General features: G+C 33.9%; 3 protein-coding genes across 3 annotated transcripts; 1 reads left to right on the forward strand and 2 right to left on the reverse strand.

The window, feature by feature from the left end:
* Positions 1 to 165: 165 nt before the first annotated feature.
* On the reverse strand, positions 166 to 7,980 carry LOC141667176 (mitochondrial import inner membrane translocase subunit TIM17-2-like). Its single transcript, XM_074473572.1, has 2 exons — positions 7,839 to 7,980; positions 166 to 1,075 (listed from the first exon to the last, which is right to left on the reverse strand). Exon 2 carries the CDS (start codon positions 1,067 to 1,069, stop codon positions 374 to 376), a length of 696 nt encoding a protein of 231 aa, XP_074329673.1. The 5' UTR covers positions 1,070 to 1,075; positions 7,839 to 7,980; the 3' UTR covers positions 166 to 373.
* A 6,324-nt stretch (positions 7,981 to 14,304) lies between these two features.
* LOC141667195 (22.0 kDa heat shock protein) lies at positions 14,305 to 15,185 on the forward strand. The gene has a single exon (XM_074473595.1). The coding sequence runs from the start codon at positions 14,420 to 14,422 to the stop codon at positions 14,999 to 15,001; it is 582 nt and encodes a 193-aa protein (XP_074329696.1). The 5' UTR covers positions 14,305 to 14,419; the 3' UTR covers positions 15,002 to 15,185.
* A 367-nt stretch (positions 15,186 to 15,552) lies between these two features.
* LOC141667186 (cullin-associated NEDD8-dissociated protein 1-like) lies at positions 15,553 to 27,444 on the reverse strand. The gene is made up of 28 exons (XM_074473583.1): positions 27,305 to 27,444; positions 27,036 to 27,205; positions 25,880 to 26,084; positions 25,004 to 25,172; positions 24,757 to 24,886; positions 23,753 to 23,867; positions 23,485 to 23,642; positions 23,228 to 23,351; positions 22,696 to 22,746; positions 22,539 to 22,621; positions 22,030 to 22,114; positions 21,850 to 21,951; positions 21,676 to 21,774; positions 21,412 to 21,522; positions 21,250 to 21,333; positions 21,037 to 21,177; positions 19,302 to 19,394; positions 19,051 to 19,172; positions 18,722 to 18,884; positions 18,395 to 18,637; positions 17,849 to 18,097; positions 17,591 to 17,767; positions 17,355 to 17,501; positions 17,065 to 17,181; positions 16,711 to 16,885; positions 16,387 to 16,464; positions 16,164 to 16,302; positions 15,553 to 15,887 (listed from the first exon to the last, which is right to left on the reverse strand). The coding sequence occupies exons 1-28, from the start codon at positions 27,344 to 27,346 to the stop codon at positions 15,791 to 15,793; spliced, it is 3,669 nt and encodes a 1,222-aa protein (XP_074329684.1). The 5' UTR covers positions 27,347 to 27,444; the 3' UTR covers positions 15,553 to 15,790.
* Positions 27,445 to 27,951: the final 507 nt, after the last annotated feature.

Genomic DNA, 27,951 nt, shown 5'->3' on the forward strand with positions numbered 1-27,951 from the left:
GTGGGATACACTCATTTGAAAGATATTCATGACTATTAACAAGGTCCATGCGACCAATTTACATACATATCAATTTACAGATCCAAAAGTAGCATTGATTTATAATTATTAAAAAAAATATGTAACAAGTATTCCACAAAAAACCAACCACAAATCTTCTCTCACTAAAAGAGAATAGGCAATATGATTATTTCTTTCCCAAGATTGTTAAATTCTTTTGAAGAATACTTACATACTGAATATATAAGTGTATTCTAGATCATCAATCTAAAATTAATTCATCTGGAATAGAAGTTTAAGAACAAAATCACCAACCATACAAATAAGTTCTATAGAAAGCAACTTCCAAGCGACAGAGCATAGATTGTCACTCTCATTTGTAATCAAATGATGGAGGTCTTGGGGCATCAAAGCTCTCCAGAACCTCTGTCTTGCTTCCACTGCTTTTACCAGTCTCCTGCTTCTTTTCACCACCAAAGATTCCGCCAAACCACGAGGAAGAAGATGATGACAGAGGTGATGTTGCAGATGCTCCACTCCCCATGCCCTCGATATTAATTGGCGCTTGACCAGGAAGTTGACCCATATTATATCCAGGAATACCAGGCATATTAGGTAAAGGTTCTTCCATTGGAGGAAAGTTTTGTTGCGCATTACTCATAACTTTGTTCAGCATTATTCCAGCACCTTCAATCAAAGCAAGTAATACTCCACCAAATGCTGCAGATCTGGAAGCAGCACCGAGGCCTTGACGCATCTGCAAGAAACCCCCGGTGGCTGCTCCAGCAATAATAGAATTCCATGGATCTTCTTTTTGCCGTACATAGACCATCGTGCAATCAAAAGTGGAGAAGAGGCCACCCCATACAGCAAAACTACCACCTACACGAGGTGCATTCATACGCACAGCTTGAGTGCCTCCACTGAAGCGTTCTCCTTTAGGCGAGTTATAGATTCCTTTCAAGAAGTGAAAAGCTGCACCTCCAACAGCTCCCATGCCAAAAGCTCCACCAATGTCATCGAGTATACGATCAGGACAAGGTTCACGTGAGGTCTCCGGGGTGCCCATCAATCACTGAAGTAAAAGACAAGAGCAGAGAAAAAGTTGGATGACTGATTTAAAGTTTGATGGTGTGATTATGGAGCTGGTTGGATTATGGAGCTGGTTGGCTAAACCATACACACAACACATTGTTTTATTAAAAAGGTGGAACACTTAAAGAACTGACTATGCACATTCCCAATAATACAAATGTACATTAAGTACTAATGATTTTTTAATGGAATTAGCGTTGCACTTAAGTTACATTTCTATTGATATTTCAGACATGTGTCAAACTGTACTTCATTTTTTATGTGACTACTAAAACAAGTGTTACATGGATTCCCCTGCTCTCGAATAAGCCCTTATTTTTTGCTTTTGACAATTTACTACAAACCACTTTACAGAACTGTAATTTCTCTCTCAAGTCTCTTCCAATCTCCATTTCACCTATCCATGAAACTCTTTTACTACTAAATCTTCTAGATATACCTGTTAGCCTCTATATTTATCTTCGGACTCCGAAACAATATACTCGAGTTGCATGCATACACCTTCGTATCGTAACGACGAACTTTGACACAGACTTTAAAAGCTGAATTGCAGTAAGGTTACATAGTACTTTGTGAAGATTTCTTCTTCCCTATCATTTTCTTCTGCCATCAAATAACGTGTAACTCAAGAAATATAGAAGTGTGATCAGATCTGTTTTCCAATTATAAACAACGCATCTTCAGTTTGACATTTACGCATCAAACGCATGCATACAGGGGCAGTTATGAACACACTACTGATAGACATTAAAACAAATTTATGCTTTCCCTGTAGTCTTACAATAACAACAATAATATTGAAGAGGCAGTCGGTTGAACGGAATAAGAAATACTATCCATGTCATCCACTCTTGGTCTCCTACAACCAATATAACTACTTTAAATATATATCTGACTAATCATGTATATAAGATAATTCAAAGATACTTGCTAATCTCCTGAACCCATTTCCTTGGATACTTGCTTGATAACAGTAATATGGCTTCTAAAGAGCTCGTTGTTTACGCCATATGTTATGCATTAATTCTAATAAATACTTCACCAAGGTACTTCACAGTTCACACCAAGCACCAAGACACCGATCAAGGTTTAATCATTCTCAGTAATTTAACTTCATAAATCATACCAAAAACATTAGCTCACCCACATCAACTCTAAATAAACCACTAGCAAATGATATTACTAGAGACCTGATTTAATCTCATAATTGAAAACATGAATGTCAAACAACTCCCCCCCCCCACAAATCAATCCTTTCAATTTTTTTATATTCATACGCTATATACAAACTAGTTACAAAACTACACACGAGCCTTACTAATAAAACCTGATCTCCAGCCTTACAAAAATTATCAGTTATAAAATAACCATGTCCCAAATTTACACAGCAAAAGTAGTAAACTCAAATCCCTTCAATTCCATAGCATTCCATACATGCCTAACTTATACATTATAAACAAAAAAAAAATCCAACATTTTGCAAAGGACTGTTATACATGCCTAAATTAATATTTATCTGTTCCTCAAAAAAATTTAGACAAGTATTAAGCACATAAGGTAATACACAGATAAAATTAATACTCGTCATTCCCAGTTCAATAGGGTACGCACTAATGCTTACAAACTTCTAGGGCCACTGCTATAATGAAAGATTCAGACATACTAGAAATCCATCCGACAACACTATTCATGGGGCTTTCTGACTTTAAACCGACATTATTTATTTATATAGTTATAATAATCATGACCACTAATCAAGTTCCAATCTTGCTCTATCTATTCATCATAGGCTGTTTCTAACACGTGTTTTACAACTGCTATTTATTGCATATATCATCAAGAAATTAGCTTATTAATACCTGATCACTTAGTCTACTTATCAAACAATCTTAGCCTGCTTATCATAACAGAATTCTGTTATGCCTCTGTAAATACTAGTCTACACTTCTTCTTCTTCTTTGTTTTAGTTTTACTCTGTAATGATTCTGATCTTCTGGATTATAAAGTAGAGATTGAGTTCTAAATGAAATCTATCTACATTGTTTGATCGATTTATAAAAGCTTAAGATGGTATCAGAGCTTTCTTCCGCATCTACATTTGCCTTACGTCGCCTCCTTCAATTTCGTCGAGATCTGTAAGTCAGCTGGTTTTGTGCATCTCGTGTTTTCTTGATTGTTGTTATCGATCTTCGTTTTTCTTCCGTTTTTCATCAACAAAATCATAAATGTATGCATTACTTCTATTGATCGGTTATAATTTGTGTATTTTCGATCTTTTCTGCTTCTATGTGATTTCTGTTGATCTTATCTTCGCTTGATTTCGTTGATTCTATGTGATTCTTCGAGTTTCTCTCGAACTCGAACATCTACTATACTCGTTTTCTTCCAATTGATCATTCCGATCGATTCTTCTTGAATGAATCATCGTTTTTCTTATGCAAACGCTTTGATCGGAAATCTCCATATGGCTCGTACTCCGAACAATCAATCTACCAACCAAACACCTCCTCATTCCAATACCAATACCACACCTCATGATAATAACACTCAAACCGGATCACATTATCACACACAGAAAATTGATAACAACTCACATCCACTCTATCCAAACAATAAAGGTAAACGCCGCTATCCTGTTACTCCTAAGGGAACTAATGTTGCCAAACCACATGCTATGCAGATTTCAAGTTCTCAGCAATCTCCTGATCCTTCTGATCTAAATGAACATCACTTGACTTCTAAGATGGATGCCTTACAGTCACAACTAAACACTATAATGCAATGCTTGCATAAGAGTGGTCCACCTGCTAATATTTCTCAACCTACTACTGGACAATACAGCCTTGCTACTCACATAGCAGGTACTACTTTTGCTTTCACTTCACACCTTCCTGTTCATGCTTGGGTTCTTGACACAGGGGCTACAAATCACATGTGTTGTGATTTGTCCTCTATGCATAACGTAAATACATTATCTAGTCCTCTCATTGTTACTTTTCCTAACGGAGAAATCGCCACAGTTACACATATGGGTTCAGTGTCATTGCATCCATTATCCATAGTCATAACAGAATTCCTTTTTATTCCCAGTTTTACCTTTAATCTGCTCTCTGTTAGCAAACTATCTCAACAACTCAATTCTGTCATTCACTTCACCTCGACTGATTGTTATCTGCAGGACCAATACCAGAAGAAGGAATTGGTTCTTGGTAATATCATTGGAGGGTTGTATCAACTTCTCAATATTCCTGATGCATCTGCACTTGCTACTTCTCACAATACCTCTACCTCTACATTTCCAGTTTGGCATAGACGCCTAGGACATGTTCCTTCTGTAATCTTGGCTAAAATTTCTGCTTTAGACAAACATTGTACTAGTAAACAGGCTGGTACACCTTGTGATATTTGTCCACTTGCCAAACAATGCAAACTTCCTTTTTCATCTAGTTTGTCTCATGCTGTTGCACCATTTGATTTGGTACATTGTGATGTCTGGGGCCCATATAGGACCCCCACTTATACAGGTTGTAAATATTTTTTGACCCTTTTTGATGATTGCACAAGGGCTATTTGGACCACACTCTTACCTACTAAACAACATGTGGTTCAAACTCTTAAAGATTTTTTTGCCTATGTGCATACTCAATTCCATACAGTCATCAAGTGTCTTCGAACTGATAATGGTGGTGAGTTCATTAACAAAGAATTTACTTCCTACTTGTCTACACAGGGCACCCTTCATCACACAACTTGTCCGTATACTCCCCAACAAAATGGGCGAGTAGAACGAAAACATAGAAATTTGTTAGAAATGTCACAAGCTCTTATGTTTCAAGCACAGTTACCTGCCTCTTTCTGGGGTGATTGTATTCTCACTTCGACATATCTAATAAATCGAATACCTACGACTGTTCTTGGTTACATCACTCCATATGAGAAACTTCTAAATCAGACCCCATGTTATGACCATTTACGGGTCTTCGGTTGTTTAGCACATATGTCCATACATACTTCTGATAAATTGTCCCCACGATCTATTCGAGTAGTATTTCTTGGTTATTCCGTAACACAGAAGGGTTATAAGCTCTATGACTCACTTACTCACAAATTTCATGTTTCAAGGCATGTCACCTTTGTTGAAGATTATTTTCCTTTTGCCACAGATTTGAAACATTCAGCCTCACCTCTATTTCCACCTCCAGAGTCTGATTCATGTTCTAATAATGAATTTTTGTTTACACCCCTGGATGACGTTGCTTTTACTAATGTTTCTCCTAATATCTCCTCTACTGTACCACACATTGTATCACCCGTACCTAGTAATACTGAATTTATTTCTAGTGACTTGTCTCCATCATGTGTTGCACCTTGTGACCCTGTTATGGTCCCTCCACAACGTGATTCCCTTCGTCCAAAACTTAAACCATTGTGGCTAAAGGACTATATCACCTCTACTGGTCATGCCAAAGCCAACACCATTCTGCTTAACTGCCCCATTGATCCAGTTAAATATAATTTTTCTCATTATTCTCCTGGTACACAATTTTTTGCGTGTACTACTAGTTCTCAGTCACCGATTCACGAACCTTTTACTTATAACCAAGCTATTACTGATGACCGTTGGGTCGATGCAATGACCAAGGAACTACATGCCTTAGAAGTCAACAATACTTGGACTGTAGTGCCTACTTCTAATAAAAAGGTTATAGGTTGCAAATGGGTCTACAAAGTGAAGTATTTGGCAGATGGTTCTTTAGACAAGTTTAAGGCACGCCTGGTAGCAAAGGGATATACACAGATTGAGGGACAGGACTATCATAATGCGTTTTCTCCGGTTGCTAAAATGGCCACCGTTCGTACTGTGCTTGCTTTGGCTGCTGTTAAGCGTTGGGATATTCACCAGCTAGACGTTAATAACGCCTTCCTCCACGGTGATTTACCGGAGGAAGTCTATATGGAGCTTCCCAAAGGACATCCTTTACATGGGTCTAACTATGTCTGTTTATTAAACAAGTCCATCTACGTTTTGAAACAGGTTTCCCGCGTTTGGTTTGAAAAATTGGCCTCTGTCCTTCTTGACCTTGGTTTTACACAGTCTGTTGCAGATTATTCCATGTTTCTCTATAAGAATCAAGACACCTTCATCATTGCCTTGGTATATGTGGATGATGTCTTGCTTACAGGGACTGATACTAATTTCATTTCACATATAAAGTCTGTGTTAAATGATACTTTTACTATTAAAGATTTAGGTTTGGCCAAGTATTATCTAATAAAAGTATTATCTTGGATTAGAAATACAGAGGACAGGTGATGGATTATATTTACATCAACACAAATTTGTCCGTGATCTCTTGCTTGAAGCTGGGTTGGAACATGCCAAACCTCTCTCTCTTCCTATTGATCAGACTGTTAAGTTGTCTCCTACAGAAGGCGAACTTCTTGATGATCCGTCTTTGTATAGAAAGTTTGTGGGAAAACTTCTATACCTAACAGTATCTCGTCCTGACATCACTTATGCAGTGCATCATCTTAGCCAGTTTCTCCAGGCTCCTCGTGCCCCACACATGCTTGTTGTACAGCGTGTTTTACGATATCTGAAAGCCACTCCATTTCAAGGCTTGTTTTATTCTTCATCTTCCAAACTTAAGCTTGAAGCTTTTTGTGATAGTGATTGGGGTTCATCTTTTGACTCCTCTGGCATGCTCAAAAGCATCACTGGTATGTGCCTTATGCTTGGAAGCTCTTTGGTTGTTTGGCATTCTACCAAGCAAAAGGTGGTTTCACGTTCTACTGCGGAAGCAGAATTACGTGCTATAGCTGACACGGCCTGCGAGATCTCTTGGTTCAATTTGCTTTTTACTGAGTTGCAGATTCCACAGTCTCTTCCTACTGTGATTCACAGTGATAATCAAGCAGCTCTGGATATTGCTAAGGATCCTGTCTTCCATCCTAAAACAAAACATTTTGCTTTAGACTGTCATTTTGTTAGAGAACAAGTACAGTCTCAGTTAATCCAACCTCAATATTTGCCCAGTAATCTTCAACTTGCTGATATCTTTACTAAAGGTCTTGGTCGCCTTCCTCATTGGCAGCTGTTACACAGATTGAATGTGAAGTCACCCATTCAATCCGCGGGGGGACTATTGCATATATCATCAAGAAATTAGCTTATTAATACCTGATCACTCAGTCTACTTATCAAACAATCTTAGCCTGCTTATCATAACAGAATTCTGTTATGCCTCTGTAAATACTAGTCTACACTTCTTCTTCTTCTTCTTCTTCTTTGTTTTAGTTTTACTCTGTAATGATTCTGATCTTTTGGATTATAAAGTAGAGGTTCTATATTGAGTTCTAAATGAAATCTATCTACATTGTTTGATCGATATATAAAAGCTTAAGACTATTCCACTGTCGAATCCAGTCTCTACGAAAACAGCTTCATACAAAGTCTTTAAAACCCTAAATATCAAACATTTTTTTTACATTCTCACCAATTTAAACAAACAAACCTTGATCTTTGATCACAAAAACAAAAGGGTATTTCGAAATCTTCATTTCAAACATAACCCATGTTTCAAAAAATTAAACAGAAACATTCATAATTCATCTCTTGTAGCCCGTAAATTGGAAAAATAAACAATATAATAAAGCTAAAAGCACAAAATCTTGAGATCAAAAGCAGAAATAAACAGAGAATAAAGAGATTAAGGAAGAGAGTAGAGTTGTAAAATACGTACCAATTACTGTAGATGTCGCCGGAAAAGCGAAAGAGTTGTAGAGGGTTTGTGTAAATAGCTCAAGTAGGTAATTAGTACTTTCGCGTCACATAAGACATCGTTTCTTCTTGCGAAGATACTCTGCTTTTTTGGAATCAAAATATTAAATCATTTTGTTTTTAATTTGTTTTCCTAAATTTGAGTATTTGAAACCATTTAATTTTATGTCTATATTTTAAAAAAATTAATTAAATTTTTTTAGAGACTTTCTTCCTTGTATACTTGATTTTCTTATTTCGAACTTTTAATTATACTAGTTTTACAACCCTTGCGACGCACCGGTTTTTATTAATATTTTTATATTATTTATAATTATAGTAAATTTCTTTTTGGATCATTATCTTATTAGTATTTTTATAAATAATAATATAAATAGTTGTTATTGTAGGGATTCGAACCTGAATCTTAGGTAATGTATAAATAATAATATTTTAATTAAAAAGATCTGACGATCATAAATGGGGATAATCAAATCAACCAAAGGCATACCAAATTATACCACATTTCGATTATTATAATATAGTATAGATTTGTTTCGTTTCTTTATTGGAACAGTTTTAATTACATCAATGATGTTTGATATGTATTTGAATTTTTCAAATTTATGGGGCCTTATTTATTATTGACTTGGTTTATAGTTGGTATATACATGAATAATATGAGCTCGTGGTATTATTTATTTAAAGTAAAATTATATGTAAAGTGACAGTTTTTGGAGGATTTTGTTCCTGCGTGTCATATATGATGATTTTTTGGATTCAATATGGGGTATTTTTGGGTTGTTAATGATATTTTTGTTTTTAATTGACTTTTTGGTGTAGAAATTTTAGTTATTCTACAAAATTAAGGTTGTCGACAAGGCTGGTGGAAAACAAGTATTTGATTATTTTATTTATCTACTTAATGATAGTGTCTTAATAGTTATAAACATCCAATTATAAAATCTTTGGTCAAGGCCTTCGGTTTTTTACTAGTTTAATAATTCAATTATTTATATATCTAACTAAAAGATTTTCCTTTGGTTCGTTCTTTGGACAGAATCATAGTTGGACTAGGGTCGAAAAAAGATTTGGATCAATCAAGAGCTTGAACATATAATTCAGATTAGTGGTCTTGTTTGCATTTCATTTACTGCGGGTGTTTCTCTCTTCTGTCCTTAAGGTTTTATTATCTTCCGGAACTATCATGCATGATCTTCAGTTTGATAATAAACTTTATCATATGAAGGAAACTCATTTCTTTTTATATTGTTTCTCAGTACAAAATATACCTCTCCCGCAAAAAAAAATTAAATCATTTTTTATTTTTTCCCATAAGTTTACGCAATTTAAATTTTTTGAATTTTAACTGTTCTAGATTTACAATCTGTGCAATGTACAGGTCCATATAAATATGTTATAATTTTTATTTCTATTTTTTATAGAATTTATTTAAGTAAAAAAATATTAAAATTAATTAATATATAATTATAGTCTTATTACGATAATTTTTATTTTAATTTATATAATTTTTAATTAAGATAAAATATTATAAATAATAGTATGTGATTGATAAGATTTGAACTATTAGCCTTATTTATATTTTTATAAATAATAATATAAATATTTGTTGCCGGTAAAATTCGAATTTGGGAGCTTATTTGTAAATTTATAAATATATAAATAAATATTTTTCGTTGACGGAATTCGAACCTGCAAACTGTATATCCCTTTAATAGTTTATCTCTTTAATAATTAGATTTAATGGTCCTGATTAATTGATTAATAAGATCTGATGGTCGTGATTGAAAGAATAATCAAAACCAAAATAGGGTATACGAAATTATAACACATTATAGTTACTATAGTTTATTATAGATATCATTAATTAATAAGGAAATAAAATATTTAGAGTATAAGTTATAATTTAAAATAGTTGTCCACTTCAAGGGTTTTGAGAGTCGACCCCCAAAATTAGAGTTCTAGCCATCAATTCTCCATTTTTTGACCTTAATCAAAACTAGAGTTATTGAGAGTCGACTCTCAATAGTTCTAGTTTTAAAATAGTTGTCCACTTCTAGGGTTTGAGTGACATCCTTGAACCTGAGGAAAAATCTCTAGTTCTTATGTTAGTCGAGAAAATTATTTCATGTCAACTTGTCATTCTCAAGAACTATTGCATATAGAAGTTATTTGTGTTATTTGTCATTTGATATCTACAATATTAAAGTGCATAAAATGAATCAGTCTACATATAATCATTAAATTATGTTTCAGTGATCATTCATATATATATATATATGCAATATATATCTCCCACTATTTTTATCAAACTAATAGCCATAACTATCTATCCGAGAATAATATCTTCTATATCATATTAAGTGAGCAAAGATACATATTTCACCATGTCTTATGTCACTTTGGCTTTTTTTTCCCAAAACATGATTATTTAGGTAGACAACATTTGTCAATTATATCCAGTATATATCTCTTGGATAGTTTGGTGGAATAACATTAGTTCATATTTATCCAATAAATCTCGCAAAATTTCATGCTTCTAAGTTCATAATCTTATTGTGGTAACTTAGTTAAGTCAAATCCAACAATCAAAAAGTTTCAACATATTTTAACACATCTCCCACAATAGATGGGAGTATCTCGCTTTGGTGAACCCCCTCCTTATCGATCTAGAGGTTAACACATTGGACATATCGGAAGGCATCTGATCGACTTGATATTAACTTTAGGGTTTTATTAATTTTATAATGACCATGATCCCATCATGACGAGATTCCCAATTTTTTCCTTGAATAAATTACTAAAAATTAATATTCATCAATTGTTTGATTTTCAGGTAGTGAGCGAATCACAACGGTCTGGCTTAAAACCCACAACCTTACAAGTTCTATGAACTCGATTTTGACAAAATTGTCCCATATCAGAAATAATGAAAATTCGTATTTCATAAACACCAGAATCTCATGACCGTTTGATAATTTTAAAATTTTGAGTCGTTACAGATTTTATCTTTAGTCCTTACAGATTTTAACTTGTTAAGCAAGTATGACATAGGTGTCGTATCTAATACATACATCCTGAATCTAATTAAACATGCTTTTATAAACTACTTTATACATACATTAATCATATGCGCATATATATATATATATAAAGTATAATAAAATAAACGTGGTTGGTTATTAATTCATCCTATGTGATCTTTATCAAGCTAATGACAAATATCTAGGTCAATCTCGTGGAAAACAAATACAAATTAACTATTACATGTCTTCTTTCTTGAGTCGTCACTTCTTTATATTGCTTCGTCGGATATCCTCCATGTGTGATTACCTTTTCTTAATCTTTAAATCTTCATGTCTTCATGTGCGTTATAAATATGACATATAAAACTAATCTAATGAACTTACAGGAGAACTCGAGTTAATTCGAGATTTAATAATTACAAGATCAAATGACACGTAAGTTGTATTTAAAAAACCACAAACCATTAATCTAAGGTCATAAGGCGTAAACATCCACCATTTTCAATTAATACATAAGAACATGTAAGAACACATAATCTGATGTTAACATATCATACCCATCATGATCAATCATAAAAATCAAATATGACAAAAACCAAATTAAATCCGATGACATTAAATCGCAGATTACATGGCCTAAACAATGTCAAACGCCTTACAAGCGAGTCTATGATGGATTTATCCATCTGTTTTGTTCAGACACACGTTTTCCTTTCCGAAAAGGTACTCGTTCGCGAAAATCGGATATCAGTCCAAGATTTCTGCAAATCTGTTGTATTCGATTTAGAATCGTATCAAATATGATTCTCATAATAAAAACAAAAATAAATCATATATATATCAATATATATACAAATTATATGATCATCATATAATTATACAACTCTCATGAATATCATATATTCAAAACACACACACGCGTATATATATATATATATAAATATATAAGCGTAACATCATGCAAAATATACAAAATCGTATACATAACAGTTATGGAAGATTATATAGATATTATCATCTTAAAAATCAGTATACACATAAACGAATTACACATTTTTCGCAAGTAGCTCCGATGCTATTGAAAAGTTTCGAGGTATAAAACGCAACAGAAACTGTAATTAAAAATATGAAAAACCCAAATTTTTGAAACGCACCACATGATCCATGCGAAAAACACATATTTATTTCGCAGATTGTTTACCTTAAGAAATTTTAAAAATTGGTTGACTAATAGAGATCTAAAATTTGTTCAATCACCATGCATCCCGCTCTCACGATCTGCGCTCTATCGTTATCCACACTAATACTTGAACGCAAGGATTGAATGTATACTAGCACATAATCGTTTCTTGTTACTCTCTCCGTCTTCTCTCTTGATGTCTGGCTAGGATTTTTTAGTCAAAGTTTTTCATACAAAAATCAGTCACACAAGATATACTATATATATGGTAGAAAACTGAATTATAACTCTTAACTAATTAAAAATTATTATTGATTCAAAATTTTCATTTGTATTATAATTAAATCTCAATTAATTATTTAACAAATAAAGTTCATAATTAATATTAGTAAATTCGAATATCACTATTTATCTAATTAAATAAAGCCAAACTTAATTAACATTATATATAATTTTAATAATTTTAATTTATTTCAAATTCAATTTAAATTAAATAATTTTTCAATCATTTTTTGTGTCTAATCCTTACAGTTATTATTACGTTGACAAAAATTTTTAAATCTAATTTAAAATCGTAAATAATGAGCGACATATAATAATACATTATTGCTATTCAAGTAATAATAATAAAATTAAAAATTAATTAAACCTTTTTTGTGAATAGATTTTTTAAAGCAAATAAATTAATATACAAAGTATGTTGAAATTGCGTATGGAGCTTGAGAGGCTCGTTATTATACTAGCAAGTTAGAACTTGCAGATAATAATACAAATTTAAAAATTCATAACTTAAAATATGTTTATTTGTGTGCTTTGTGTGCGACCTCAGAGAGATTATCAAAAGAGAAACATACTTCTCTCTGATCATCATCTCCCCTCCAAGACATTTAATTGACAGATGACTCAACTAGCTAAACTAGATGCTACCTCAAGGTGATTGAATTTGAATCTCAATAACTTCTATACAAATTCGGAATTCGTAACTCGTAATTATGTAACCTTTGCTTTTATTATTAAGAGTTAGTTCTAAAGATGAATAGTTCGTTTGCTGTGTATTTTGTATTTGCAAAAATCAATTTTTTCAAAAAATTTTGCAAAATTATGATTTTACAACTTGATTTAAGTTTCAAAATGTTAATATTCAATTTCATATATAGTTAGGGGTGTATATGGATAGGGGGGTTCGTCCGCTTTGAAGAATTTATCAATCCAAACAATTAAAAACGGTTTGATAATTTTTTGATTCCAATTGTAACCCAACCCAATTTGTTTGGGTTGGTTCGGTCCGATTTAGACGGGTAATTAAAAAATTTAACACTTAAATCTTTCATCATTAATCTGCACGATCTTATATTCTCTTTAATATAACAAAAAATGATCTAAAAAATGCTTATATTAAAAAATGTAAAAAAACTGCAGTGATTATATATATTTATAATAAAATAAAAGAAGTTTATCACATGTCAGGTACAGAGACGATCTACAAAGAAGATACAAGCATTTATCAAAAAATGAAGTCCCCAAGTAAAAGCAACTTATTAAACAATTCAAAAAATTACTTTAGCAAACACATCATGTACAAATTTATTTGCTCCTTTGTTTATATAAAATAAGAGTATAAATTTTCCGTGTATTAAATATTATGGGTTAGGTTGCCTTGGTTAAATAAAATTTAAAATTGTGTCCACTCTATTAAATTGAGTTAAATCCGATTCAACTCAATTATATTACGATTTTTAATTTTCGAGTTGGGTTGGCCGGAAAAAGGGACAGTTTGGGTCGATTTATTTGATTTTGAAGAACAATGTACACCCCTGAATATAACCATGCAAAATTTAGGCAGTTTTCAGAAAATGTTAAAAATATTGCAAATTTGGTTAATTTTAATTATAGAATGCGTTTTTGTAAATACATTCAGAAATTAATAAAATCTTAAACAAATTTAGAAGAATATATTTGTTTAGTACTTTTTTTATATTATTAGTGGGTCCACTAGGATAATTGAGAAAGTAGATCAATACAAACAGGGCTCCGATGTTTTCAAGTGTATTTTAAATTCCAATTATAGGACTGAGTTCTTGAACTTTCCAGGCTCACCTTACCTTGAATAGAAGTCACATCTAAACATCTAGAGCCCAGTAGATAACTCCACTTAAAGACCATCTGAAAACTCTAGAGCTTTCTTTTTCATGCACATTAAACACCCTATAAAATGCCTCACCCCCTGCCTTTACCAACAGATCATAAGCCAAGCAAGCATTGCAAAACAAGTCTACTCTACGTTTAAAAAAAAATTAATCCATACCCTTGTCTACTTAACATTTAAATTATCGTAAAATGGCGATTTTAAGATCTTTTCCCATCACCCTTCTGATCCTAACAAGTCTTGCAACAACTTTCCCATTTCAAACAAATGCATTGACACCTTATTCCGGTAAGAGTCTCTTAGACATGCTAATGCTCCCAATGGAAGATCCTTTCAGAATTCTCGAACAAACTCCCTTGACCATTCCAAAAGGAGTTGTGGAATCAGTGGCAATGGCTCGAGCTGACTGGAAAGAAACATCAACAGCCCATATGATTTTATTGGACATTCCAGGGATCAAGAAAGAAGACGTGAAGATTGAAGTCGAAGATAACAGAGTGTTGAGAATAAGTGGAGAGTTAAAAGCAGAGGAAGAGATTGAAGGCGAGAAATGGCACAGAGCTGAGAGGACAAGCGGAAAGTTCTGGAGACAGTTTCGATTGCCTGGAAATGCTAACCTGGACAAAGTATCAGCAAATCTTGAACATGGGGTGTTGAAGGTTGTTGTGCCGAAGCTGGCTGAGGAGAAAAAGAAGGAACCTAGGGTCATTAGTATTGCTGAAGAAGCTGGTAGTTCTGGTGAGAGTATCAAGACTTCAAAAGCTGAGCTCTAAAACAAACCTTCTGTTAATCTGTCTGTTCCTTTGTTGTGTGTGTCTCTTAAAGAAGAGGAAAAATCTTGTACTCCTAGTTTAGGTGTGATTTGAGGTTTCACTGCATGATTTTGAGTGAATTAATGTGTGTAATGTAGTGTACTAATGTAACTGGTTTGTTATAGATAAGAGTATCATTTTCAGATTTTTCTGTCATCAGTCATTCTGTACTTGCACATTTTCTACTCCATTATCAGGTCACTTCACAACATACTTGTAGTATTGTACACCTTGGTCAATCAAATTTTCTGTGGCTTGCTGGCAGCTACAACTCTATATATATGTAAATTAAACAAGAAACACTAACTTGAGGAACTAAGTGTCACCAAGTTCTTTTCAAAACTCAGATTTTGTAGACTTAGGTAGATAATCTTAGCAAAAATTTTCTTCGACAATTGCTAAGGAGTTTTTTTTTTCTTCGGACAATTAGTTTTTTGTTCTAAAAAACCATGAGATATATACATCATTACAATCCTAATTACTTGTTAATAAAAATACATTTCCACTTGCAAAGTAAAAGATAAATTTATAAGGTATAGCCATGAAGACTTCTAAGTTTATTCTGTATATGGGCAATATTAACTGTATGTTATGCTCAAATCGAAGCTTCTGAAACAGGTTTATATACAACAGTTGTTACAGTCACAACAAACAGAAAGCTATACCTTTATGTATATGTTCTATCCGTTATTCATTTCCTTCCCTCTCTGCAGGTGGCCTATGAAGTTATGTATAGGATGGGAGGCTTCTTCATTCATTGCGGATTGAGCAGAACTTGTCCCAAAGTGTTGAAGAATTCATTATATTGTTCATGAGAATCCTGAAACTACGACAGTTACTTGCTCCACTGCAATGAATCCCAAACAAGTCAAAAGAATATTAGGCATCTTAAGTAGTCATTAAATGCATATGTTCGCAGAATGGTTAGGGGGATATGATATTTGCTTAAAAAGAGAGCACTTGAATTCATTCTTATACTTATTTCAACTAGAACAAAAATTCATCTGAATTTGCTAAGCAATATGACATCCTCGAAAACATTAAGTAATGTCTTCTTTTATTTGGTAAACGGGAATGTACAGTATTGTACAGTACACTATATGTTAGGAGTTCACATCCAAACCTTATTGTGTTTAAAGATGCAATTGCCCTAAGAGCACTCCGGATCATGTCCTCATTATAATCAAATTCCTGCTGTACAGCGACTTCTTGGGTCTTATAATTTATAGTTTTCTGTAGAGGACCGACCACCGAGTCTAACTCTGAAAGTAAAAGCTCAGAATGACATACTGAATATAACATAGCTGATAACATACATGTATGTACAAATCAATTAACACACTAACCGGCAAGCACAGCTGAACGACACTTGCCCGCAAGCTTTGATAGGATAAGATGGCAAAGCAATTTAATATCATAATTATCTGGAAAAAAAACAAAAACAATTCAGAGTGATGGGTTAATCAATGCCAACCATAAGCCTCTAAATCCTATTGAGCATACAAGTTAAACATAGTTCCCAAGAAACAACCCCTATCGTGGCTGTGGGGAAGACTCATAAGAACCTTGGAACAGAAGTACTATTCAACTAGCTTAAGCATGGTACTACACCCACACGGCCACATTACAATTAATATTTGAAAACGAAAGACAAGACATGACCAACTCACCATCAAGACCAGATACAAGATATGGTGCTAAAAAAGATGAGGGGTTCATTTGAAGCAGACAGCCGTCCAACAATGTGTCTATGCATTCAAAAGCTGCTTTCCTCAACTCACTGCCATCATCTACTCTGAACTTTTTATGACCATCGTCCACTTTTATTAAAACCTCAGGCTTTTTCTGCATGGAAATTGTGGGAAGTAGAAGAATCTCATATACTTTACCACACTAAATTTTCTTACATAAACTCACAGCAGAGGTTAGTATTGATAAATTTTCTTGGGAGTGGTAAAACAGATTGAAGGTATCGCAAGTGTTCAGACTTACGTATAAATGCCAAGGGTCCAAAAATATTTCACCTTAATCATTGTTTGACCATAAAGTTGTGGTAGCAACTCTGGAAGAAGGCCCTTGACAAGGGTTGGTTTATTTTGAGCAGCTGCGCTCAGAGTCAGAATAGCGGCACGCCTAACATTCTGACCGTTGAAACATGAAGATAACATTAATAATAGAATTCTTAAGAAAACAAAAACTATTATAACCAAATAAATTAAATATTTAGTTTCCAAGTTCACAAGGGCATAGAGAAATTGTAAATGTATGAATAAGAGAAGTGACAACTGAACAGCTTAGGAGAAATATTTCTTACCCAATCCTGATCATTGATAAGCATCAAAAAAGAAGAAATATCGGGGTATATAATTTCATCAATCTTCTCTGGACGTGCAGTTATAGAATATTTTACTGCAGCTACTACTATTGCTCTAGTAAAAGCTGCTGGACTAGATAATCTCGCCTAAAGAGTAGATATAAAGAAAGTATTAATAAGGTCTTCATACATGAAACATCAATGTCAAGAAAAAAATTATGCAAAGTAGATGATACCTTTAGTTTGGGAACAACTTTTTCTGGCATAATATGGGCGATTTTCCCTAGGTTCTCAGCTACAACATTGCGGATGTCTTCATCCTCACTTTCACAGTGGCTAAACAGCAATTTAAGTATCTTCTCCACACTTGAATCCTGAAAATCCGCTTTATCCACAGATTGTCTGACAATGGCCTACAATTAAATGTAACACAATGGAGCGATTTAAGATCGCAACTTCAGTGTGACATAAACATTTAAGTTCAGAGTGTATACCTCTTTCAGGGAATAAATAAGCAAATTTTGCTTTTCCTGTTGATTATCAATCTGGTCCAATATAAATGGCAGGTACCTTGATAAATTACCAACAGCAATATTCCCAAGTGCATAAGAGGCCGCAGAATTCATAGCTTCAAAAGGGGATTGAAAAAAACCAATAACAATATTTTCGATATGTGCATGAAAGCTCAAATCTCGCCTACGGCCAATTTCCCCCAAACATAGCAAGGAAAGGAGTTGATTTTCCTAAAAATGAAAAGAAAATTGGATGGAGTGGTAAGGGTAGATACTGTGGGTATGAAGTTCAAGCATTATACAATAAAACAAACAAACAGAAGATATAGAAGAGGAAGTGATATGAGGATGGCTTATGCCATTTGGAAATAGAATTTAAAAGAAATTCCGATTCAATGTCAGCAGAATGGTCAGAATTTAAAAAAAAAAGTAAAAAAAAAAGACAATACATTGATATATACTAGGTGCATAAGTATTTCTAATTTTTTTCTCTTTATCCTTTATTACAAAATGGTTGCAAAAGCTTACTGAGTATGCAGTGCTATCTGCTTTTAACATGGCTGCAAGCATTGCTACTGTGGAAGAACACTTCTGATCACCTGCAGCAATGCAAAGAACAGCAACACATTGTGCAGTAGAAAATAGAGCTTGTTTTGCAAAACTACCACCAGACTTAACAGATGGTATATCAGTTGATATAAGGGGTCCTAGGAGATCATCAAAGCTGGTAACTGCAGAATGAATAAGAGCAGCAAAAAAGCTTTGCAATTCCTGCACCAAAAGTAGAAAAGTTAACTTGTGAAAAAACACAAATTCTTCGCGTCAAATATCCACATTCTGTCAGCGAGGTTCTACCATGAGGACTTGTTCCTGGAGCAATGAGCTTCTTACTAAATTTAATACTTGTGGAAAAACTTTATATCTGACAGTTGAGCCAACTTTTGGTGCTAAATTTCTGTCAGCTAGCACGGTAGAGCAGAGCTTTATGGCGAGAGCAGCCACATGCAAGTCAGAATCTCTATCATGAAAAATTAAAATATGTGATTAGAAGATAATGAAGATCACCCAGACTTGATTAACAAAAATAGGAAGTAACAGGCACAAGCCAGATAATAAGTAAAATATTCAGATAGTGAAAATATGCAAAAGGAGAACTTCGAAAAAAGTAGTCGATAAAGAAAAACCTTATCACATTTGAAAGTTCCTCGATGATAACTCCATATGCGGCTGAGCCGACTTTGTCACTATTGGCAGAAATCAGTGCATTAAGCGTTTCAAGTGTTGCCTGTCTCAGTGCTTGATTAGCCTGTATTTGAGAAGAAACAAGCTAGATAAATATAAGTTCTTTTTTTGATAGAAGTCCCGATAGGATTTATTATTCAAAATATTTTAAACTATAGAATTAATCATTCAAAATATTTTTAACTGCTTATACCTTCCTTAAGAATGTAGTTAGCTCTTCAATAAGATGCTCGAGGACACATGATAGGTCTACATGCACTGGAGAAGTAGCAATTACAGAAAATGCCTGGAAAATAATCGAACTTATAATATTTAAATTTAAGATAAATATCAATTAGATACAAATGATTTATTTATGTCTACATCTAGGAAGCATCGACACTGATACGGCGACACGATCGTCAATTATCAAAGTGTCCTGGATACGGGACAGGGCAAAAAAAAAAGAGAAATAAAAATATAAAAAATATAATATTTGTATAGGTCAAATATTGAACAACTTCATTCATAATAATAATAGAGTTTCTTTCAAAATAAGTGATAAACTACTGTAAGATCTATTCTACATTTTCATTCAAATGATCATCTTGTATTTTATCGGATAGAAAGATGAAGAGGGATGTTATAAAAGACAGAAAGACGTGAAATTAGGGTTAATATAAGATGGTTTGGGCTTTTTTTATATGGGCCAGGTCGGTGGGCCGTGTCGGTCGCGTGTCGAACCCGCGTCGAATCCGTGTCTCGGTCGCGTGTCGGTCGCCTTTTTCTGTCAACACGCCACATGGCGTGTCGGACACGTACTCAGCCGTGTCGGTGCCGAGTCGCCGTGTCGGCTGTGTCCGACACGCATACGGCAGCCTTTTTGGAGTATCGGTGCTTCCTAGGGCTAGATTAATTAACAGCCTGTACAAAACTTATTTTCTTTAAAAAAGTTTGTAAAAATTGAGGAACTTTATTTAGAGAATATAATTGTTAAGTGTTGCTAATATATAGAAACCGTAACCATGTTTCAGCTGGGAAGGTTTACTGAAGTGCTCTCTAATCTCAATATATACAGAAAGATATTATGGAAAATTTTGCAGAAAAACAAAAGACAATATGGAAAACAAAGAATACTAAATCTAAAAAGCAAAAGGAATGCAGTATAAAAAAATTCGAAGGTATTAATTCTGAACAAGTCAGCATTGCTTAGAGATTGAACATATCACACATATATATAATTAAATTTTGCAAAGAATATAATAGATCAGGGCAGAGTTGTCAAAGGTGCTCTCATGCAAAAGGAGCACTAGCCTCTCCTCGCTTTCTCAAAGCACAGATGAGGCGAGCCTCATTAAAGTGAAGCGTCAAACTCTTTCAACTGCTACAATTGATGCTGTTGTTAGAATTATTATATTAATTATGTTAATTAAAATTTTAAGTATAAGTGTTCAATCATGTTCTAATCCTATTTGTCATCATTTAAGTTGTGCTGGGTTCATAGGTCACTTGTGAACATGATTTATATGTCAAATAGTGAGTGCATATTTCTTGTTCAAATCCATGTTTACATATAATTTAATTTATTGTAACTCTTTCGCCTCACTTCCATGAATTGTCCAACTTGCCCTGTGCCTCGACTCTTCCCATGTACAACTTTGGCCTTTGGACCAGACTTTCTGCGGAAAACACTCACCCAAAAATGGAAGTAAGCTTCTTTCCATGTATTGCCAGCCTCTTATACAATAGAACAGATCTCCCAATTAATTAAAACATGTTATATTTTTTAGGACTCATATTTTAAAAGTTTGTCCCCAAATTCCAAATTATGATATCTTTTTTCAAAGAGTAACATGTAAGTATTAAATGTTTGTTATACTCTGTAGTCTGAACACTAAAATGTAGTCAACCTAGTAACAAAGTACTAAAGGAGTTGCTCTGTAAACCACCTTTACAGCTGTAAGTCGAGTTATCTCATTTCCCATCCGATCAGCAAGAATAGGTAGGCATTCAGGTAATTCTTTCTTAAGATTATCGCCAAATGTTGAAACAACAAGGCCCATGCTGGAAATTGCACATTCTTTGACCTCCTGAAAAAACACTGTTAGTAAAAACATTGCACAATAAATTTCTATAACGGTAGGAATAGAAATTTTACTAACCTTATATTGACCTTTATCTTTTAAACATTCCTTGATGGCATTATAGATTGGATAAATGTACGGTGTGAAATCAAAAGTGTATTCCTAAACAAAGTACCAGTTTGTTACTTCCAAGAACTGGCCTCACAGTATCACAAATTAAGAAGAAGAAAGCAATCGGACCTCAATGTTTAGACGAACAAAACGAACAATCTCACTACATAATCTTAATGCCTCAGCTGTAACTTTATGAAAACTCTGACCAACAGCTAATAAAACAGGGCCAGTGATAGCCTGTAACAGAAAAGGAGATGAATTGAGGGAACAGAATTTGTGATCCATTGATATAGCGCAAACATCACAGAGTCATGTTTATTTATAATTGATGAAGACATTAACATGAGATCAGCCAGATCATACTCTAAACATGCAAACATATTAATTTACCTGAATGTAAGGGTAAAGCACAAGTGAAGAATGTGAAGCTAACACTAATCTTGTGAATACAAAAGCCTCGATTTTCAAATTTGAGGTAGAAGACTTATCCTGGTGAAGAAAATAGAACAAGTAAGACAACATCAAGCCCAAGTTTGGACTATTTACACAAAAAGCTATACTTACACACAAGGCCTTCGCTATATTAGGAATGAGATATTCAATATGGTCAGCTACACTGTCAGGCAAGACTATAGCAAGTTCTTTCAGAACTGAAAATGCACCAAACTGCAAATAAACTAGGCATGTAAATATGGGGATATAATATTGCAAAAGTTGAACATTACACTTCTCGCTGAGTACTACCTTTGCGTTGACAGATTTTTCTCGAAGCTGCATGTTAATTGATTCAATGAGATTGGGTACTTCTTGTATTAACAAGGATCTGGGACTGCAGTACATTTTAAATTTCAAGCTTCACTAAGAAATCATAATACAGTATTGTATACTTTTACCAAGTATTTTATATTCTAAAGGCAGAAACCAATAGCTGCCTGAAAGATGTTAACTAAACCAGCTGAAGTGGAGCAGGATATCAATTCACAAATAACACAGTTTACATTAAAGAATATTTAAGCACTTTAGGGACAGACACGAAATAAACCAAGCAAAATATAATTGAAAAAAAATATCAGACTTCTGGTGCATATGTTTGTACATAGAAACTGCCAAGTCTTAAAACCCACTGACTGATAGTACCTTCCATCTACAGACTACCAGGGCAGATGCAGTAAATATATACAATAATCAGATTTTGGAAATAAAATTTCGATGATACAGCAAAGGAAACAATTATAATCACAATAAAAACATGCCTGGACTCATTTATTTCATTCTGCCAATTTGTAACATTTCCTGTCTGACGCAGTAACCCAATAAATGTATTGAACACGTCCATCTACATAAGGCAGATCAGAGTATTAGATCAACATGAAGAAAAGAAGGTGAAGGATATAGTGTCTTCGTCCTAACCTTCACGCTCTCTTCTCTTTCTTTGAATCTTCCGATTAAATTGGGACAGGCCTGCAGGATTAGTAATTCATAATCACTTTACAGAAGGCTATCTACAGTTAAGGAAGTAGCAAGGCATGAAATCATGTGTATTAGGTCACCACGGTGATATTATTTACTGTTACGGTTACTGTAGCTAGAGTTGTCACCAAATTTTAGTTTCCTACATATGCGGTAGAAGTGTTCATTGCATATAAAGCAAGTACGAACATGAATTAATTTGTTTTTCATGTTTTCTCCTTTGTAGTATGCTGTAAAAGTTTTTCCTCTCTTCTGATTGATCCCCTTCTCATTTGATTTTTCTCTTAATCTGAGACATACCTTCTTTTTGTGAGGACAACAAGTACAAACTAAGAAGGAAACTTTTCATTAGACAAAAAAGAATGGTTCCCTGAAAACCCTAAACCTAAACCAATGAGTTATAACTATCACACAGAAGCTTCCAGAAGTGAAAAAATTGAATAAAAACACTTGAGTCTAACAGTTCCATTACCTCCACATACAGCTTTGCGAGCATCTCAGGACGTGAAATAATTAAAGTTGACAAACATTTTACAGACGCCCTTCTGACTTTCCAGCTAACGTCCTCATCATCTGTATATCCATTGTCGCTCTCACTACAAATTCTCAAAACAACACATTTGAATAAGAAGTATTGGGTTGATCTTAACAAGCACAAAAACATCTTTATATCCATTATACATGAATATAATTACATAAGGCACACAATGAATACAGAAGACACCATACTCGTACTGATCTTCTTCTTGAATATTATCATCAATGCTCTCCTCCATATTATCAGTGAAATTAGGATCATAACTGAGGAATTCCAGAGTAACATGTAGAATCTCATCGCAATACGAAGAAATGTCCCTCGGGCATCTTAGTAAGAAGCTCTCCAGTGACTGTGGTCAATTTAAAATTACATCAATTACAAACATGTGACAAACGAGGAAATGGGTTTCGAAAAAATACCTCAAATCCAAGACAGGGAAAGTGAAAATGTCAATAGTACCTGTAAACTAGATTCACAGAGTTCCTCGTTAATTTCTGATGCAGTGACACAATAGTTCATTAGTTCAGGAATTGTTTCACGAAGATGAGGGCCAAAACGGTGTCCAACAGCAAAGCTGAAAAATGAACAATAATGAAATTGCTGCATTTTAAATTAAGAACTATAAAGAAATTACCAAAAATGTCAATAAACTTTGCAACAAAGGAGCATATTACAGCGAGGCTATAAGAAATTAGTGAAGAACCAGAATAGGCTAATGTCAATTGAGCAGCTCACTGAAAATTAAGCACAAGTTAGTAATCTTTTCTATTTCTTTATTTTCGACTAGTCTATGCCATGTTTGGTACTCTGGTTGATTGTAAGAACACATGTGAGATCTATATATTTTATATACATGTATGAATTGCAGTAAATTTGTTGAGACAAAGTAAAGAGGGAGATATCAACAAGAAAGGAAGATGTTATAAGTGAGGTCGCCTGATTATTCATTGGATTTGCCAATTTTTCCAAAAGAAAGTGTAGTGCCCCACATAAGACAATTTGTAGAGCCCTGAAAAAAATCAGTTCCACACACTATATAGGAAAATAGATGTCACCTATTAAAATTTTTAGAACCATGAATTTCTCTGGGACAAGTCTAAAGCTTGAGGGATTAACTGCTACACATGAACTGTCTTGGGCGGGTTTCAAATGACCGAGTATACTTTTACTTGATTTATATGATAAAAAATAGCAATTTGGAATAACATTAACTGACAAATGTAAACATTGTACGCGGTGATGGAATCTTATATAAAAACACTAAGAAATACTATAAACACTGAGCACGATGAGATAGCTCAAGTGATTAAGGGCTTACGTCTTGTTGTCCCAGGTTTTGGGTTCAATTTTCGCTCACTCCGAGAATTGTTAGAACAGATACTCAAGTGTAAGGCATTTAAGCCTACTTACAAAAAAAAAAGAAATATGAACACAATCACACACGAAACAGCTGCACTACATACCTTAAAGCCCTTAGCATCTGAATGTTAGTACGAGATATTTCAGGTTTTACTCCTTCACTTTTCAGATGCCTAACAACCGCTGCTGTAGCTTTTGCCAACAAATTTTCTGACAGGTTTAAAGCTAAAGCGGCTGAAAGGAAACACAATAGTTTATTTTTAGAAATCGAGTGGGCCAAAACATGTAAAAAATAATCGGATAACAGAGAACAAGGTCATGAATAACTAATCAAGCTACTGTCCATCTTACCAATACATGACACACTGTCCTTCCTGACACTGGTGTGATTTAAACATAACTGCGGAAGCAAGGCATCTAATAGAAGCTCAGGATACAAATGAGAAGCAACCTCTCCATATTTATGCAAAACATCATGTAAGAAATCAAGGCATGCACACTTGAACTCTAGGTTCATTTCCTGGAAGTGAATAGGAGAAGTATAAATATCCGGAGAGTGAAAGAAGTTGAAAGGAATCACGCTCTATGAATTAAAAACCAGGTCTTGTCACAATTCACACACTTGGAAACATAGGCAGTGGAGGATCCAGAGCCTCACTTCTCTGGGGGCAAAATGTACTTAAGTAAATATGTCAAGAGTCGGTGGTAAGGTTAAAATTTTTCTTTGTCATTTTCATTAGACTTTTCTAATTTTTTTTGATATTGAAGTGCTAAAATATTAGTTAATCAACCGTTTAATCTCCAACTTATGATCATATAACTATAACTAAAATAAAACATGACTCAAATTATAAAAGATTTACTATCATTATAGGGGCACTTTACTTTTCTTAGTGGGGGCACTTCATACAATACACATTTATACCCTAAAATTTTATTAAAAAACCGCTAATTTTTGCTTCTGTAGGGGCACGTGTCCCCTACATAAATCCTCCATTGAACATAGTTAACATATTGATTACCGAGTCTCGACTACATGTAATAAATTTGAAACACTAACTTGTTACTCGTTACACAATGAACACTAAGGTACACATTAGTAACAATTAAAGCTCAGTAATCAATATATATATTATCTGATAAACATCAATAACACTCACAGTTTTGATAGCACAGAGATAAACATGTTGAAACAATTCTAAAAAAAGATAGTAAATAGCTACTCACAGAGGTTATTCCTTTTACTAGCTCCGGAGTGATCAAAACTATAGCAGACTTCACTGATATTGAGGGGACTTCACAAAGAATTGTCTTGAGGGATATTATTGGTATATGAAATTGCCTTTCTGTTCCTCCTTGTAATTTATTACAGAGTGCAACCACCAACTGTATTACATTTGCCTGGGGCAAGATTTTTGCCAATTCTGAAAGACTAAAAAATCGCAGAGCAATCTAAATTAGGAAGATGAAAAGCAAAACTATACATGGGTAAGGATTTCACTAGAAACGCAACCATATTGCTATCACCAATATGTTTATGGTTCCATCTACAATTTGAAAATTCACAAATGAGAATGGGAAGTAAGAGAAAATTGGGAATTAAGAGCAAACTAAACAAAATTCGAGCATACTGAGATGCGATAATAGCAATCCTGTATTTCTTTATGTAGGTATTATATCAATCCTGTATGCCCTTCTAATTACTTATATTCTGAACATAACGCATGAAAACCAATAACAAGATGTCAAATAAGAATTGCAATACAAATTTACTTCCTGTACTTCAGAATGCATTAATAATGATAACCTAATTGGTACAACTAGTTAGGGCATGTATTTTTCAAAAAGTTATAACACTACGAATAAATTGAATGCCGAAGTGCTTAAAGATATGTTATCAATTCGATACATTGGGCATATAATATATCATGTGAAGTATGAATATTTAGAGTGTTTTGATTATTGAATCTAATTAACACACTTATTTTCTTCTTGCAGCAAGTTCAAGTCAAAATATAATACATGCACTCCTGTATTTTTTACGCGGGCATTTTATGCAGCCGAGAAGATACTTAGGTCTGAGCTAGCATAGTGCGGCACTGTTGAGAAGTGAAAATTGGAAATTTGTGTCTGTTACCGCAGGATCTGTATACAACTATGCAGGTCATATAACACATTTCTTGTGAACAGAATTTGATTAGATACTTTCTATTAACAAATTTTCACCCTAAGTTTTCAGGAAACCGTTAGGCAATTATAACAACTCCGGATTGGAAAGAGGCCAAGTCCATGTACTGTTCTGAACGCTCTCCCAATTTTTCCGGCTTCTCTGAGAGCGCCTACAATGAAAGGTCACATAGAAGTGAAGGATAGATGTACAAACCATATATGAGCTAATTCAGAAACCTCGCAGGCTTCATCATAAAGCAGATGCAGGATAGCGTTTGACAACTTGGATAGCAGATATTGATCGAGAACTAAAGATTTCTCCTTTAATTTATGCAGCAAATCAGAAGTTGCCGCATATCTAATCTTTTTATTGTTCCCTGTCACCTGCATTAAAGAATTATATACAAAAATGGAAATTTCATCAATTTTTCATTTAGAAAGGCGAGTCACTTCACTAATTAAATTGGTTTCCAACTATGATACCTCTTCCAAGATTCTAAAAATGGGTAGATTGGCTGCATACATCTTATTTTTAAGGTATCCCTTTAAGATTTATCTGAGCACAAGATGGAGAAACATTCATGAGATGATAGAAGATAGTAAGACAAAACCTTACATAATCCATGTATAGCAACAGGTGTTAGCATGCATCATCAGTAAATACAACATCACATGTTTGCTAGATATTTCGATTATTTATCATAATATTTTACAGAACTAATTGACAAGTAAACATGATACACCTTTTGCTTTCTCCGCACGTAACTAGCGAACAGTTTAAGTACCATACACGATCAGCATATACAGATTCGAGTCTTCGCAAGTGTATCCAAATAGAAAAGACTTTCTATGCCATTCACTAAAAAAATAGCTGAATTAAACTATTTCCGTCTATACACCACATTATTAATAGCAGGTTTTTCAGCATTTGCTTTAAAACCCTACCAGATCTCTGATGTAATTACTCATCTTTTAGGAAGATAAATAAGAACTAGAGCTCCTGCTTCATTTCACTATATGAACTGAAGCACATTGGCCACAAAAAATTTGCGTTAAATGTGAAATTTTTTACAGCTATACATAAAGATCAAATAAGATAAAGATCCATATAAATCTAAAGATTACAACAA

The sequence above is a fragment of the Apium graveolens genome, chromosome 1, assembly GCF_009905375.1.
Source record: "Apium graveolens cultivar Ventura chromosome 1, ASM990537v1, whole genome shotgun sequence".
Classification (NCBI taxonomy): domain Eukaryota; kingdom Viridiplantae; phylum Streptophyta; class Magnoliopsida; order Apiales; family Apiaceae; genus Apium; species Apium graveolens.